The sequence below is a fragment of the Oncorhynchus tshawytscha genome, linkage group LG17, assembly GCF_018296145.1.
Source record: "Oncorhynchus tshawytscha isolate Ot180627B linkage group LG17, Otsh_v2.0, whole genome shotgun sequence".
Lineage (NCBI taxonomy): Eukaryota > Metazoa > Chordata > Actinopteri > Salmoniformes > Salmonidae > Oncorhynchus > Oncorhynchus tshawytscha.
Genome location: NC_056445.1, coordinates 4,105,306 through 4,122,519, shown reverse-complemented (window position 1 = coordinate 4,122,519; position 17,214 = coordinate 4,105,306). Strand labels below are relative to the sequence as shown.

Genomic DNA, 17,214 nt, shown 5'->3' with positions numbered 1-17,214 from the left:
AACCGAAATGTGGAATAAGTGAATTGGTTTTAATACTTTCTGAAGGTACTGTAGATGCCAAATCAAGCTCCGCCCCTATAGCCTTTAGTAGTGCTTGACTAACAGTTATGCTATGTGTACAGGTGATGTCATTTTAAGTCCTTTATCTTCATTAGGTTCGGAAACAGGCATCGGTATTGGTGCCGGCGGAAAACCCTCTAAAGAAAGACAAGCAGCTGATGGTTTCATTGTGTACATGATTTCACCAAAACAATCTCCTGTAAAACGTAAAACATGGAATATCAGCTAAGACTGTCTGAATGAAACTGTTAAAAGAAAGGTTATTATTAACAAGAGACAATTGCAGCAGTTACGATCTGGTATTCTGTGTTCCACATCGATCTGTCTGGCAAGGTTTGGGTCTGAAACCTCTGTCACCTGATTGGTTCTACAGGTGCTGCTAACGGTGATATCACTGGAGGGGGGACTCTACCTGGAGCTAAACCTCTGAAGGCTCCAAGAGGAGATACACCTGGTGAAGGAGAGGGAGATGCAGGAGGAGGAGCAAGAGGTGTTGGTGGAGGTCCTGATGGTGCAGGAGGAGCAGGCAGTGGATCTGGCGGAGTAGGAAGAGATGGTGATGGTAGAGGAGGAGGACCAGGAGGAGCAGACAGTGGATCTGGCGGTGTAGGAAGAGATGGTGATGGTAAAGGAGGAGGAGGACCGGGAGGAGCAGGGGGGAAAGACGGTGGTGCAGTTAGAGTGGGAGGAAGTCCTAACGGTACAGGGGGAGCTGGAGGTTCAGGAGTTGGAGGAGCAGGAGTAGAACCTGGAGGAGGTGCAGGACCAGGCAGTAGTGACAAACCACCCAAAGGTACAGTTACTGTACTATAACAAGACTATATAGGGCTGTCACTGTCAACGAAGTGAAGATTAAGATGACACTTTAATGATCTGGTCTCTGCAACTTTAGGTTATGGAGCAGGTGGGGCTGGCAGTCTGGGTGCAGGAGGTGCTGGAGGAGCAGCTCTGGTCCCTGGGACTGGTGGTGCCGGTGATATAGGAGCTGGAACCCCCAAACCAGGAAAAAGTAAGTCATGACTGCAAACCAGATAAACCAAACAAGTCTTCTGGTTTCAACTCAACACCACAACAAGATGATTGTCCTGATGTTTTCATTATGGTAATTATTCTCTCTGCAGGCTACGGAGTTGGTGGAGTCCTGCCAGGTGGAGGTATGTGAAAGTTACTGCCCTGTCAGTCTGAAAGGAGTTCACACACATAATGTTAATTTTATTAGAGCATTAATCACAGGCTTGGTTTCTCAGGTCTACGTTACCCAACTGGGGCTAGAGAAGGACTGGGCTCAGGGAAGCCGGGCAAAGGTACCTTTGAGCATTCTTTCAGCTGTCTGCATGTCTTTCTGTGTTTGTATCTCTTCTAAAAAAATATCTGCTTCAGGCTCATCCATGTCATTTCTCTCTCCTCCACTTAGGATATGGTGCTGGCCAATTTGGAGCAGGAGGACGACGTCCTGGAGGATATGGTGCCGGACCAGGCGGATACGGAGCCAGTCCTGGAGGATATGGCACTGGACCCGGTGGTTATGGGGCCAGACCCGGTGGTTATGGTGCTGGTCCAGGTGGTTATGGGGCTGGAGCTGGTCCTGGTGGCTATGGTGCTGGGCCAGGTGGATATGGTGCTGGACAAGGTGGCTATGGTGCTGGGCCAAGTGGCTACGGGACAGGGGCTGGGCCTGGAGGATATGGATCCAAGCCATACAAGACTGGAGGTGCTGGAGCCGGTGGTGTTGGTGGAGGTCTGGGTGGAGCTGGCAGCCTGGGTGCCATAGGAGCCGGACCAGGAGGAGTGGGTGGAGGTCAAGGAGGCGGTCTAGGTGGAGGTCAAGGTGGAGCTGGACCAGGTGGATATATACCAGGTGGAGTTGGTAGCAGATACCCCACAGGTGCTGGAACTGGTACAGGAACTGGCACTGGAAAACCACCTAATAGTATGGCAGAAACATTGTCACATACATTTTTAATAATGTCACATCACATTTAAATCATGTGTGAAAATAAAAATGTATCCTAGTGTCTGTGAATTCACTGTCCCCTCTGTTTCAGGCTATGGGAGAGCTGTTGGAGCTGGAGATGGGCTTGGTGGTTATGGTGGCGGAACAGTTGGTTATGGACCAGGAGGAACTGGGGTCGGACTAGGTGGGGCTGGGGCCGGGCAAGGTGGATATGGTGCCGGACATAAAGGTTATGGACCAGGTGGAGCAGGGCCGGGAGGAGCTGGGGTCAGACCAGGTGGAGCAGAGGCCGGACCTGGTGGCTATGGCGCAGGGCCTGGAGGTTATGGGCCTGGGGCTGGTCTTGGTCCTGGAGGTTATGGGGCTGAACCTGGTGGCTATGGACCAGGTAGAGCAGGGCCGGGAGGAGCTGGGGTCAGACCAGGTGGAGCCAGACCAGGTGGAGCAGAGGCAGGACCTGGTGGCTATGGTGCTGGGCCTGGAGGTTATGGGCCTGGGGCTGGTCTTGGTCCTGGCGGAGCTGGTCCTGGAGGTTATGGGGCTGGACCTGGTGGCTATGGACCTGGTGGCTATGGACCAGGTGGCGCTGGATCTCATAAATATGGTGAGTACATAATCTTTTTAGATGTTCCATTCATTCTCTCAAAGAATAATAATCTTTGTTCTGATGAAGTTCTTCCACTGACAGGTATGCTAAGTGGTTCCCTTGGAGGGGGACAAGCAGCTGGCCAGGGAAGAGTGCCAGGAGGGGGAGCAAGGACTGGGCTAGGTCAGGGAGGAGTGCCTGGAGGAGGAGCAGGTACTGGGCTAGGCCATGGAGGAGTGCCTGGATCTGGGCTTGGTGGCGGTAGTGGTCCGGGTGCTGGGTATGGACCTGCCATTGGAACCCATGGAGGTTATGGACCAGGAGGTGGTGCTGGGACCGGACTTGGTCAGGGAAGAGCCGGGGTCGGACCAGGTGGCTATGGACCACTTGGAGCTGGGGCTGGACAGGGAACTGGAGCTGGAGGTACTGAAAATAACTGCTTTTAAGTGTGGATCAATAGAGATCATCTCTTTGTATTTATTTATACACCTCTCCACTCAGAAAAATGCACTTTAGAGCAAACAATTTGTGATACCTGTTTTGTATTGCAGGATATGACGCAAATGCTAAAGCTCGTAAATATGGTGAGTATATCATCTTTTTAGAAGTTCCATTAATTCTCGTAAGGAATAATCTTTTTGCTGATGAAGTTCTTCCACTGACAGGTATGCTAAGTGGTACCATTGGAGGAGGACAAGCAGCTGGCCAGGGAAGTGTGCCAGGAGGGGGAGCAGGGACTGGAGTAGGCCAGGGTGGAGTGCCTGGATCTGGGCTTGGTGGTGGTGGAGGTGTCCCCGGTGGTTATGGTCCTGGAGCAGGATTTGGACCTGGTGGTGGAACTGTTGGTGGTTATGGACCAGGAGGGGGTGCTGGGACCGGACTTGGCCAGGGAGGAGTTGGGGCCATACCAGATGGCTATGGGACTGGGCCTGGTGGTTATGGACCAGGTGGAGCCGGACAGGGTGCAGTGAAGCCAAACAAATCAGGTTATGGCTCCTCCTCCTCGGGTGGAGCTCTCTTTGGACCAGGTATGGAAGAAAACATACTTGTATCCCCTCTGTAGTTAACTGTCCAGGGTATTGGTGTAGCTACAACTGATGATGACTAGACACCTGCTTACCTTTTCACTGGCCTTCTGGCGCTTTTGAATTTATAATCAATCTGTTCTTCAGGTGTGTCCAGTTTACCTGTGTTAGTCCATAGGGGCGTTTAAGAAGGGAAACATTCCATTTGTTTTGTATATAACCTTGATGCATTTTAGGATACATGTGAATTATAAATGTTTTGCCAAATAAGGTATTTCTTTGGCAATTTTGAAACGTAAATATATTTGTAATACATACATTTGGAAATATATTTTCGGGCCAATTCTTTATATTTACCATGTATTTGATATGGGAAGGTCATTGTTTGGCGAACATAAGTATCTGTTTCGGGTTTAAACTGCTGATACAAATAATAATGTGGCTGTGTAGGGTTGTGTGGCTGTGTTCTACGCAGTAATAATAGCAAAGTAATTTGCACTCTGAATATTGCTGGTAAAAAGTCACAGTTATCCATACTAAGATTTGCTATTTGCAGCTTTACTGTAACATTTTGGAATGGTAATTCAAATTGTTGAACTGAAATTGTTCACCGCAAACAGCACCCTTGTTGAACTCCCCTCTATCTTACACACACCCTAACACACCTGTACCTCTTCTCCAGGTGGTGGAGCAGGTGGGGTACCTGGTGCTGGAGCTACCGGGCGAAGAGGAGGAGTACCAGGTTAGTTACCTGGGGTGTAAATATAGGGTGTACCTGGAGTTAGGTACAAGGTGAACTACCAAGGGGGGTAGGAACATACATCCCATGTGTTGGTATTCTCTGTAGCCTCTGCTTGTTTAGTGCAGGCTAGATGGCTTGTTTAATGTGTGCTCTTTCCAGGTTATTATGGCTCCCAGGGTGGAGCTGGCTATCAACCAGGTTATTATGGCTACCAGGGTGGAGCTGGCTATCAACCAGGTTATTATGGCTCCCAGGGTGGAGCTGGTTATCAACCAGGTTATTATGGCTCCCAGGGTGGAGCTGGCTATCAACCAGGATATTATGGCTCCCAGGGTGGAGCTGGCTATCAACCAGGTTATTATGGCTCCCAGGGTGGAGCTGGCTATCAACCAGGTTATTATGGCTCCCAGGGTGGAGCTGGCTATCAACCAGGTTATTATGGCTCCCAGGGTGGAGCTGGCTATCAACCAGGTTATTATGGCTCCCAGGGTGGAGCTGGCTATCAACCAGGTTATTATGGCTCCCAGGGTGGAGCTGGTTATCAACCAGGTTATTATGGCTACCAGGGTGGAGCTGGTTATCAACCAGGTTATTATGGCTCCCAGGGTAGAGCTGGCTATCAACCAGGTGAGAGAGCAACACCGCAAAGACCATGGAGCTTTAACAGTGCAAGTGTTATGAACATGTTGCTAACTATGGTTCTGAATTCAAACATGCAGTCCGCTGGCTCTAAGGAGCTGTTCTTTAGTTACACAAACTGACCTGTCCTGTGTTAAACACACACACACACACACACACACACACACACACACACACACACACACACACACACACACACACACATCCAACCAAACTGAGCAACCGGGCAAGAAGGACCTTGGTCAGGGAGGTGACCAACAACTCAATGACCACTCTGACAGAACGACAGAGTTTCTTGGCTGAGACGGGAGCACCTGCCAGAAGGACAACAGTCTCTACAGCACTTCACCAAACTGGGCTTTATGGGAGTGTGGCAAGACAAGAGGTCGCTCCTGAGACAAACGCACATGACAGCACGCCTGGAGTTTGCAAACGGCACGTGAAAGTCTGAGTGCATAAGACAAAATATTCTGTGGCCTGATGAGACAAAAATGTAACTCCTTGGCCGGAATGCAAAGCGCTATGTCTGGAGAATACAGCTCATCACCCTTCCAACACCATCCCTACCGTGAAACATGGTGGTAGCAGCATCATGTTATGGGGATACTTTTCAGCAGCAGAGATTGGGAGTCTGGTAAGGATAGAGGGAACAATGAATGGAGCAAAATAAAGGCAAATCCTTGATGAGAACCTGCTTCAGCGTGCAAACAACCTTAGACTTGGGCGAAGATTTACGTTCCAACAGGACAATGACCCTAAGCATACAGCCAAAGCAACGCTGGAATGGCTTCAGAACAAGAATGTGAAAGGCTTTGAGTGGCCCAGCCAAAGCCCAGACTTGAATCCCATTGAACATTTTTGGAAAGACTTAATGATTGCTGTGCACCACCACTCCCCCGTCTAACTTAACAGAGCTTGAGAAAATCTGCAAGGAAGAATGGGAGAAAATCCCCAAATCCAGATGTGCAAAGCTGATACAGACATTTCCAAGACGACTTAAAGCTGTAATGGCCGCCAAAGGGGCTTCTAAGTATTGAGTCAGGGGTGTGAATACTAATGTAAATGAGAGATTTCTGTATTTTATGTTCAATACATTTGCAAACATTTCTAGTTTTCACTTTGTCATTATGGGGTATTGTGTGTACGTGGGTGAGAAAAAAAATATATCTAACACATTTTGAATTCAGGCTGTAACACAACAAAATGTGGAATAAGTCAAGGGGTATGAATACTTTCTGAAGTTACTGTATATGTGGTCACCTAGGGGGGTGAGGGAGAGCGATAATTCCCAAGAGGACAAAAGAGATCCTTGCTTATGGTGTCGAGAGTACACACTGAACATATACACGTTACCACAGAGATCATACATCCATATAGCATCAGAGTTACCCTCAGTGAACAAGTTTCAGATAGATACCAAACATGAATCCTTACTATTATTATATCACACATTCCAATGGTAAGTCCTCTGGATACTGTAGAGAGAGAATTTGGCCTCTTGACAGGGAAGGGCTGACTGACCTTTGGGCATTGTATTGGGCCATTTGCCATGCGGCCAGAGGTGATGTAGAGCACATAAATTAGGACCGAGACTACAATGTCAATTCACAAATACCAATTCATCTCTGCTTCAAAATAGTCAATAGTGAAATATCTAAATAACAGCCAAGGTGTCGTAAAACATTGTTGCGACACCATATCAATGCACTTTTTCTCAATAGTTCTAAGTGTAATCCTCCACTGTGTATGCTAGAAGATGTTAACGAGTTTTACTATAGAGACCTCTCACATGAGTTTATATTCACTATGTTCTCCCATGGTATGAAAAAAGATGTTGGAAACGCTTTAGTATACAATTTTCTGAGAGTCAAAGTCTTTGGTTTTTATAAACATTGATGTTGCAGAGATGTCAGTCCTTTATTTATTATGTTAACAAATGCCTGACAAAAAATGAACAGATTAAATAGTCAGTTTAGTAGGAATGATCAGCTGTTTATTATGACTGATGTGTCTATTTCCTGTTATTTTTCTTCTCCTCTAGGAGGCTACGGAGTAGGAGAAGCGGGACAGTCAGGGCAGAAATGTAAGACATTCCGCTTCACATATTATAATCAATTACTGTCCTGATACTCAAATGCACATGTAAGCACAAATACACATGTACGCATGCTCACTCCCACTTGCTCACAGTTAATTAACACATGTTAATCTTGATTAGCTTGACACCTCACTGAGTCAGAATGATTAACATAATGAAACACAATATCAGCTCAAAGACTCACACATAGTTTGCTATTTTTTTGTCTTTTAGGGACTTGGTCTCATTTTGCTTAGTGATGAATTGAGTCAAAACTACTTGACCTTATGGCACAACACCTGAGACATGAAATAAACATGTTTCTGGCATTCCTGAGCTGTACTGGACACATAAGGTTTAAATAGATGAACCTCCTTGTCTTATTCTACTCTTCCAGCAAAGGCACAGAAGGCAGCCAAATACACAGCCATGCAAGGCTTCCTGGGAGCACGCAGCTACAGAGGTAAACAACAATACCAGAGCACAATGTGTTGTAAATAATATACAGTGGGGTCCAAAATGATTTACCTACTTGATAAAGATGAGCTATGCTGTGTGCTCATTTAAAAAAAAAAGTATATTATTTTATACTAATACAATAGCTCACAGAAACAGATTTTGTTCAACAGGTAATCAATTTTTTCTCAAAAAGGTAGGGGTCAAAATGGTTGAAACCTCTGTTTTTAATAGCTTTCAATACCTCACCTTGCGAGGATGTTTTATTTTTTGGAGAACACATTGGGAGGGATCTTAGTCCATTACTCCGTACAGAATTCGCCTGATAGAGGTGACCAAATTTTGGGGAAAATGTCCTGGTACTGGGTAAAGTTCATGATGACCTTAACAAGGACCCCAGGACACGTGGAAACAAAATAGCCCGATAACTTCAAAGATCCACCACCATATTTGTTTGATAGAAAAATAGAACATTTAAAACATCTGTCGTTCTGTCCCTGAAAAAGGCAATTAACCCACTGTTCCTAGGCCGTCATTGTAAATAAGAATTTTCTTAACTGACTTGCTTAGTTAAAAAAAGGTGAACTAAAATAGGTGACATGGCTGACGGCCCATGTGCTTTGGAACAGTTTTTTGGGCTTTTTTTTTGACAACGTTTTTGCAATTTCTCAATTTATATAATAAGCCTTTGGCTGATCAGTGGGCAACGGCCAGCCCCCGTACCAAGCTGGACCAGCACGGTTTTCTGATAGGCTGAGCTGAAGTCACGCAAACTAACATTCAAAGTCAAATGCGACATCAGCAAAGAGACCTGCTCCGACTCCATCATTAGTTAGACAGCCAAGATCATGAATCGTAAAAAACAGAAAGGGTGCCTATAAACGTAGAAAGAGCACATTCTATATTGTAACCTCACTCAACTTCATAGCTAATAGTAAAGGGCATTATCCTAATTATTCCTGTAATGAAAGTGTCTGCCCTGCCCCTGTGCCTGTTATGCTGGAGTATGCTGCTGTGATAAGCGAACCACTCTCCTCTTCCCCAATGCACTTGAGAGAAAAATGCGTTCTGATCGTAAAACATTTAAAAATGCAATTGCGGGAAAAACACACCTTTGGAAGCTTCGTCCCCTTGTCCCTGTCAAAGAGAGCAGGGTCTCAGCTTTCTGTATGTATAATTTCTCAACTCTCACTATTCAGCTTAATAACAACTTAATACAACCAAGATATTTGATATGGCTTTGAGATATGGATGGAGCACACACGCCGGAAAAGTTAAAAGCAACTTACTTCTGAACCAAATTAATTTAGTAAATGTCAACCTAGCAAGCCAGGCAACTAAAAGCAATTTTCTAAACAATGCTTTGGTTCATTTCTAACTAGTTAGCTAGCCAGTTCAAATAATGACCAGAGTATAGCTGACAACTTAAGCTACTTTTTATTCGTTATTACAGGAAAATAAAACCACAATATTATTTACAAGGTAATGGTGAGCTTACAGAAAATAGCTTACTGCAGTGTGAATAAATAACAGTAGGTAATTATTTTAGAGAACTTTAGAACTCCTGCATTGTTTGGTCACAGGAGGATTTGGTCTGGTTGCTGTGGATGTCCTGTAACCATGGCAACGGCATTGCGTTAGTCGCAGAGGCGGAAACTTTTTTAATGTCTGTGCGAAAAGGAAACCGACAGTTGCAGCGACGGCCTACAGACATTCCACCAGAGTTTGACTCACATTCTAAATTGTCTACAGACATGTCGTTAGACCAATTATAAACCGGCCTTAAGTCATTAGCTTGGCTTTTGTAACGTATAAGGCTGAAGCAGACAGGCTGACAGACAGAGAACAAAAAGAAGCACAGAGTTACAGCAGGGAAACTAAATGGCTAGAGCAGAGGCACAGTTAATAGCGGTGAGTTGTATTGCCAGTAGTGTTTTTACACATTGTATTTGTTTAAAAAAATAAGCTGGTTAAAAAAGATGAGGACAATATCTCGCCAGTCACTGGTACAGAAATGGTTGATAAACACTGTACTGTATGTACTGTTATGTGTCAGCACTACTGCCTGTTTTTAACTAAGGTGTGTAGGGGCAGGGCAGGGTAGAGCAGGGGTCGGCAACAAGTGGCCGACGGGCCAATATGAGTGATTTGTTAGTACAAAATGTTTTATATGTACAGTACCAGTCAAAAGTTTGGACACACAAAACTATGAAATAACACATGGAATCATGTAGTAACCAACACCAAAAAGTGTTAATCCAATCTAAATATATTTTAATGTTGCCTTGACAGCTTTGCACACTCGGCATTCTCTCAACCAACTTCAGCTGGAATGCTTTTCCAACAGTCTTGAAGGAGTTCCCACATATGATGAGCATTTGTTAGCTGCTTTTCCTTCCCTCTATGGTCCAACTCATCCCAAACCATCTCAATTGGGTTGAGGTCGGGGGATTGTTGAGGGCAGGTCATTTGATGCAGCACTCATCACAATCCTTCTTGGTCAAATAGCCCTTACACAGCCTGGAGGTGTGTTGGGTCATTGTCCTGTTGAAAAACAAATGATAGTCCAACTAAGCCCAAACCAGACGGGATGGCGTATCGCTGCAGAATGCTGTGGTAGCCATGCTGGTTAAGTGTGCCTTGAATTCTAAATAAATCACTGACAGTGTCACCAGCAAAGCACCCCCACACCATCACACTTCCTCCTCCATGCTTAACGGTGGGAACCACACATGCGAAGATCATCCAGTCACCTACTCTGTCTCCCAAAAACACGGCAGTTGGAACCAAAAATCTCAAATTCGGACTCATCAGACCAAAGGACAGATGTCCACCGGTCTAATGTCCGCTGCTTGTGTTTCTTTATCCAATAAAGTCACTTCTTCTTATTGGTGGCCTTTAGTAGTGGATTCTTTGCAGCAATTCAACCATGAAGGGCTCCCAAGTGGTGCAGCGATCTAAGGCTCTTTATCTCAGTGCTGGAGGCGTCACTACAGACCCTGGTTAGATTCCGGGCTGTATCACAACTGGCCATGATTGGTAGTCCCATAGGACAGAGCACAATTGGCCCAGTGTTGTTAGGGTTATAAATAAGAATTTGTTCTTAACTGCCTTGTTTAATAAAAATGCCTGTTTCACATAGTCTTCTCTGAACAGTTGATGATGAGATGTGTCTGTTACTTGAACTCTGTGAAGCATTTATTTGGGCTGCAATCTGAGGTGCATTTAACTAAAATAAACTTATGCTCTGCAGCAGAGGTAACTCTGGGTCTTCCTTTCCTGTGGCGGTCCTCATTAGAGCCAGTTTCATCATAGCGCTTGATGGGTTTTGCGACTGCACTTGAAGAAACTTTCAAAGTTCTTGAAATGTTCTGCATTCATGTCTTAAAGTAATGATGGACTGTTGTTTCTCTTTGTTAATTTGAGCTCTTCTTGCCATATGGAGTTGGTCTTTTACCAACTAGGGCAATCTTCTGTATACCACCCCTACCTTGTCACAACACAACTGATGGGCTCAAACGCATTAAGAAGGTACAGAAATTCCACAAATTAACTTTTAACAAGGCACACCTGTTAATTGAAATGCATTTCAGGTGACTACCTCATGAAGCTGGTTGAGAGAATGCCAAGAGTGTGCAAAGCTGTCATCAAGGCAAAGGATGGCTACTTTGAAGAATCTCAAATATATTATAATTTGTTTAACACTTTTTTGGTTACTACATGATTCCATATGTGTTATTTCATAGTTTTGATGTCTTCACTTTATTCTACAATGTAGAAAATAGTAAAAAATTAAGAAAAACCCTTGAATGAGTAGGTGTTGTCCAAACTTTTGACTGGTACTGTACTGCATATAAATAAATAAGAATTTGTTCTTAACTGACTTGCCTAGGTTAAAAGGTAAAAAATAAAATATGTATACATTTGGGATGAGTTGGTAGTGCGCACAGTGATGTGGGCTGGTGAGGATGAAATTCCAGGGCCGAATTCTTGTCCCAGTCCGTCCCTGACAGTAGGTATGGGATTCTTTTCTGCTTTCATTTCGATACTAAACCCACCACTGGCGTGCGTGGCCAAAGAGCTCCATTTTCATGTCATCTGACAAAAGCACAGTTCCAATCCAAATGCCGTTTAGCAAACTCCAGGCGTTTCCATTTGTTGGATGACATAAAAATAGAGCTCTTTGGCCACGTACACCAGTGGTGAGCTTGGTATTGAAACGAGAATGCATAACCAGAAAAGAACCCCATATCAACAGACAAATATGGTGGTGGATCATTGAAGTTATGGGGCTATTTTGCTTCCTTCCACTGGTCCTGGGGCTGTTGTCAGTAATTTCGGACACCACTGTGCATAATACATGTTGTTCCACCCTTGCTATACTGTAAATATTCTTATTTGATTGTATGTAATTTGATCAAATGGCCCTGAGATGCTGTGCTGTGAATGGTCCTTCAGGGGTCGCCGACTGCCAGGGTATATACTGCGGACGGAGGAGGAAGTGAGAGAGCAGCAAAAAGAAGTGACCTCATCAACAACATTGTGGTGCTACTGCATGATTCAATAATGTACTGATTTTCAACTACTAATATGTCCCTTTTTTCTTTTAAAGTGTGAATCTCGGGCAATGGCAAAACCAGAGCCTGTTTGATCTTTTATTCTGAAACTGTGATCATGTGTTTATTGTTCCTCACCTGTACTTTAGCCCCTCCTGTGTGTACCCCATTTACCCATTTAGCTCCACCACGAATCATGTTTGTTTAAAACACTGATACTAAGGCGTCCCACAACGGAGTGCCTCTAGACCTGTCTGTATGCTGACTAAACTGTCTGTTTTCTGATTAATGTGACTAACATCCCTCTATAAAGCTATGCTATTGACACACAGGCCCAGACTTACTCAACATTTGCACCTGCACTTTTCAATATACCTAGTTTTTGTTCAAGTTGTTTAGTTGCAAACTTTTACAATATCTGGCCCAAGGCGTCTTGAGATATATACACACACTGCTGCCATAAATGAAAATCATAGGAGATATCTTTAGAGTGGTAATCTTACAACCACCATTTTTGATTTAGAACTGTGTCCACTCTGAACCCTCAAAAGGCAGTGTGTGTCCACAGCAACACTCATGTTCTAACTCTGATTCTAGTTTCAGCAGTTCTCAAAAAAAAGGAGCTTATTGCCCTTAGTAAAGGTTTTAAGATCTTATATGCAGTCGTGTATAATGTCTTTACAGAATATATATAGTAAGGTTTAACTAAGCCACTTGCCTGAAATATTATCAACATCTTTCTGAATGGCTGTATAACACTGAATTGCTGTGAGTGTTTTGAATACTTAATCACACCGATATGACTGTGTTAGTACAGCCATAGTTGAGATGACTGAAAATGCAAACGTATATTTTCTTTGTTTAAAATCCTCATCTTGGCTTTACTGAGAGCAACAGTACCTACATGACATTTGCAGTTGATTAAAACTAATATTATAATCATGCAATCCAGAGATTGGCCTGTTTTCAGACCTATCACCGTAAAACATAATTCTGTTAACTCAAATTATTTGAAAAACTGATTGCCTTGACTCATTAAATTAAAGCAACACATTTTTTTGTAAGTTACCAGTACTCAGTTCATTTTGTTTTAGTGACTTAGAAGATTATGTTACACAGTGAACTGTAGAGAGCATATAACTGCAGACTGTTGACAAAAGCCCAACGTTTTTACGCGCGTTAATTCACCCAGGAAATAGAATGCATGGGAGAGAATGAGAGACAACAGATGGGCCTCAACGGTGTCATTACACATCAGTTTAGAAAGCAAGTCTATTTCTCTCCACATCTACAAGAAGCAATGCTGGTAAAATGAGCAAATAAATTGCCAGAAAATAGACTGTTTGCATCGTTATGTCTGGAAATGTGAAATGTATAGTTAAACTGATCAACACTGAATAGACACTTTTTAACTGCCAATACATATATGAAAACAAATGCATAGAATTTCGATCACAGGCATATAGCCTAGGCCAGGGGTCTCCAAAGTTTTTTCTAGCCTGAGTTACTTTAAGAAAAATGTAACATGTCGCTTCTCTTCTCCCATTCAACTCTTCCTCAGGTCCTTAGTGTATAAGAGAAAGTAGTGCACTGTTTTCTGTCAATATACCTGGTAAAATAAGGATTAATAAACAACTCTAAGGGGAGACCTATAAAGTCAGATTTGTTTTCTCCAAAATTATGTTTTCAATTTCCCAAAATACGTTTTCTCTGTTTTATATTTTCTGGTTTAAGATGTTGATTTTACTCTTAAAATTACAATTGTTCATAGAGAAGTTTGTTCTGAGGACATGTCAATGGTTAAATCACATCAGGATACCCTTTTTTTTGGGGGGGACAAATAGATTTCCCCTTTATTGTGCATCTAGCGAGTAAGGAATGTGCCGTCTAATGTGCCAGTCTGGCGATGGTTCTGTACTGCTGCTGCTGCTCATTTAATGGCAAAGTTAGTAAATAACAAATAGATACAAATGATATATTTACTTATATCATTTATATATAAACTTCTGCCTGGTAAGCCTACTGCCACAAGACGGTTATCGCATCACCTGGCTACACACGGAGTGATTGACAAACGCGCCACACCATATACAGTAGACAGACGCGCAATACTACCGGAAATGAATTGGCAGATATTGTGAAGGTTTAATTCTCTATGCCAATAGTGGCTAACAAGGGGTGGGATAATGTCAATGTTGAGTTGTTTAGATAGGTGGTAGCTTGCAGTGTCGGATAATTGGGAGATTTGTTTATGACAGTTTGCGATGGAACAGAGGAAAAATTGCATATGCTTTCAGAATTGTTTGGTGAGCTACTCATAGGTGAGCTGCGAGCTACTGGTAGCTCATGATCGACCTGCTGGAGACCCCAGGCCTTGGCAGACTACGGCTGGGAAACTCGAGGAACTACGATTTCAAGAGAGAATACTATTATGTAGGAAGAACGAACTAGCTAAATTCCTTATAGACTGCTCGGGTTTATTAGCTACAACTCTCCTCATGTTCATGAATAACAATTTTTTAGCCTGTGCAGGCAGGTACGGTGGCTCCCATAGGACATCTAAGATGAGTCAAAAGGAACACACAAAAATAGTTCCCAGGTGCTATATAGCGAACATAACAATTACAACTGTTTATTATGGATTATCATGACGATTACGTTGGCATACGCTACGCAGTATATGTGAATTGACGCTGGCCTCTCGCAAGCAAATTTCACACCGTTGACAGGCATCTCCGGGTGTAATTTCGGTTTAACACCGATGCAGTTCAAGTCTTTTCACTCTGAACTTAAACTATTTGTTTACTTTAGCTTTTTAAATTATGAAGGAAAAAAATGCTAAAACATTTTCAACAATGTCTACTCTTCTGATTTAAAAAAAAATAAGTGCTTTATTTTTTTACATTGTCTTTGAATGCTCTCTAATGCTAGTGTTACCTGAGGTGTCATGTTACATGTTTAATGAAACGTTGTAATCTTGAGTTATCTATGGGCTATAGTGTTTATATCATTAAGCCCAGACAGACAAAGAACATCTGTGTTTTACCTTAGAAGAGAATGATTCACTTTTTTTTACACAGTACACAGTTTTTAAATAAAGAAATTACCTGAATGTTGTGTTGTGAGTCTAATCTTTTCCAACACACACACACACACCTCTCTAGTGACTGTCTGCTTTTTTGCACAGCAAGAGTAAACAGATACACCCCTCCCACCCCAGCACATGACATTCTGCTCCCAGCATTAACCATACGTGTTCCTCAGCTGGCCTGGCATGCTATACCACCACCGTAACCCTGAGTTACAGCCTGGGGCTATGCGTATCATTAACAGAACCACAGTATACGGTACTAGTCAAATGTTTGGACACATTTTCTTTATTAGACTATCAAAACTATGAAATGATACATGTGGTGGTGAACATATATTTTAGATTCTTCAAAGTAGCCACACTTTAGCTTGATGACAGCTTTGCACACTCTTGGTATTCTCTTGGTATTGCTTTGAAAATTGATACACTCACTTTTGAGGAAAGGAGCTATTGAATGTTTTGGTACCTACTGGAGAGCTCTCCTTTGTCTACACCCATTCACCATTGTTCACACCATCCTAAGCCAGCCCCACCCATCTCTTTAAGGATTCACATGAGGTCATGTGCTAAACAGTGAGCCTACAATAAGGAAAAATGTCAGGTAAACAGCAAGCGTCCAGACAGAAATATTTGATAAATATTAGATGACGCTTTCCCAGACACACTAAATTGATGGGTCATGTGAAATAAATGCTATGACCCCCAGCCACATCCAGTGGTGGAAAAAGTACTTAATAAAAATAAAAAAGTACATTATTTTGGCCGTCTAGTTAATTATAAGGAATTTGAAAATATTTATACTTTTACTCAAGTATGACAATTGACAGACAAAGTATTTGTGTTTAGTGAGTCTGCCAAATCAGATGCAGTAAGGATTCTCTCTTGATATGAGTGTGAATTGGATAATTTTCCTGTCAAAATGTAACGAGTACCTTTGGGTGTCAGGGAAAATGTATGGAGTAAAAAGTACATTATTTTTTTTCAGAATGTAGTTTAGTAAAAGTTCCCCAAATATAAATAGTAATGTACAGATACCCCCCCAAAAATACTTTAAATTACTGTAACGGTTTTCTTCCGTCGAAGGAGAGGAGGACCAAAATGCAGCGTAGTTCGTGTTCAACATGTTTAATAAAAGACGATAACGTGAACACTATTCAAATACAAAATAACAAACGTGGCAAAACCCAAAACAGTCCTATCTGTTGCAGAGAACACAAAGACAGGAAACAACCACCCACAAACCCCAACACAAAACAAGCTACCTAAATATGGTTCCCAATCAGAGACCATGACTAACACCTGCCTCTGATTGAGAACCATATCAGGCCATACATAGAAACGGACAAACTAGACACACAACATAGAATGCCCACCCAGCTCACGTCCTGACCAACACTAAAACAAGGAAAACACAAAAGAACTATGGTCAGAACGTGACAACTACTTAAGTATTTTTGACCACTGCCCAAATGCCTTCACACCAGTACATTAGCATACTTTATATACTGTTACACACTTATCATGTAGTATTCCATACACAAGTTAAGGCCATGCAACCTGAGTTGAAACCTGAGTGAGGTGCACATGTACAGTTCATAAACAGAACCAAACTTCTTAACCATTAGACCAAAGAAATAGTCAGTCTTTGGCCAAGGGTGGTTTTAAGTTGTATGCCGGGCTACTTCATCACCAGAGTGTTTTAACTCGACTCTGCTACACTTATCCTAGATAAAATAAAATAAATGTGGCCTACATGACTGCTGTGTTTCCCTCTGTACTCACTGAAATATACTGTGTGTTAATGTCAAGTCTTTTTTGTTTTCAGGAGTTCCAGGGCAAGTAGTATAGGCAATAAATATATTACTTTTAAAAGGCAATAACTTTTTGTAGATTAATGGTTTGTAAAATAGTGGTACAGTCTGCCACGACCCCCAGGTGCCAAGTCTGTGGGGGTTCCAAATCTACATCTTCCAGGGTCCATAAAATGATCTTGGTTCCAAATTTGGTGCCTATACCTCAAAACAGTTC

At 42.8% G+C, this 17,214-nt stretch overlaps 1 protein-coding gene across 13 annotated transcripts in view; it reads left to right on the top strand.

Moving 5' to 3' along the window:
- LOC112216726 (fibroin heavy chain-like) overlaps positions 1 to 15,207 on the top strand; it is a 60,126-nt gene extending 44,919 nt beyond the window's left edge. For 7 of the 13 annotated variants that reach the window (XM_042300037.1, XM_042300036.1, XM_024376758.2 and 4 more), the window contains 14 exons: positions 156 to 212; positions 431 to 853; positions 953 to 1,069; positions 1,182 to 1,214; positions 1,308 to 1,364; positions 1,475 to 1,990; positions 2,106 to 2,618; positions 2,703 to 3,023; positions 3,152 to 3,184; positions 3,266 to 3,628; positions 4,308 to 4,367; positions 7,048 to 7,089; positions 7,481 to 7,546; positions 11,998 to 15,207. In XM_042300037.1, coding sequence (XP_042155971.1) covers positions 156 to 212; positions 431 to 853; positions 953 to 1,069; positions 1,182 to 1,214; positions 1,308 to 1,364; positions 1,475 to 1,990; positions 2,106 to 2,618; positions 2,703 to 3,023; positions 3,152 to 3,184; positions 3,266 to 3,628; positions 4,308 to 4,367; positions 7,048 to 7,089; positions 7,481 to 7,546; positions 11,998 to 12,044 — 2,648 coding nt within the window. In that variant the 3' untranslated portion in view covers positions 12,045 to 15,207. Of the gene's footprint in view, positions 1 to 155; positions 216 to 430; positions 854 to 952; positions 1,070 to 1,181; positions 1,215 to 1,307; positions 1,365 to 1,474; positions 1,991 to 2,105; positions 2,619 to 2,702; positions 3,024 to 3,151; positions 3,185 to 3,265; positions 3,629 to 4,307; positions 4,368 to 7,047; positions 7,090 to 7,480; positions 7,547 to 11,997 lie in introns of all 13 variants that reach the window. The other 6 variants (XM_024376755.2, XM_042300035.1, XM_024376759.2 and 3 more) reach the window with 5 other exon arrangements.
- Positions 15,208 to 17,214: the final 2,007 nt, after the last annotated feature.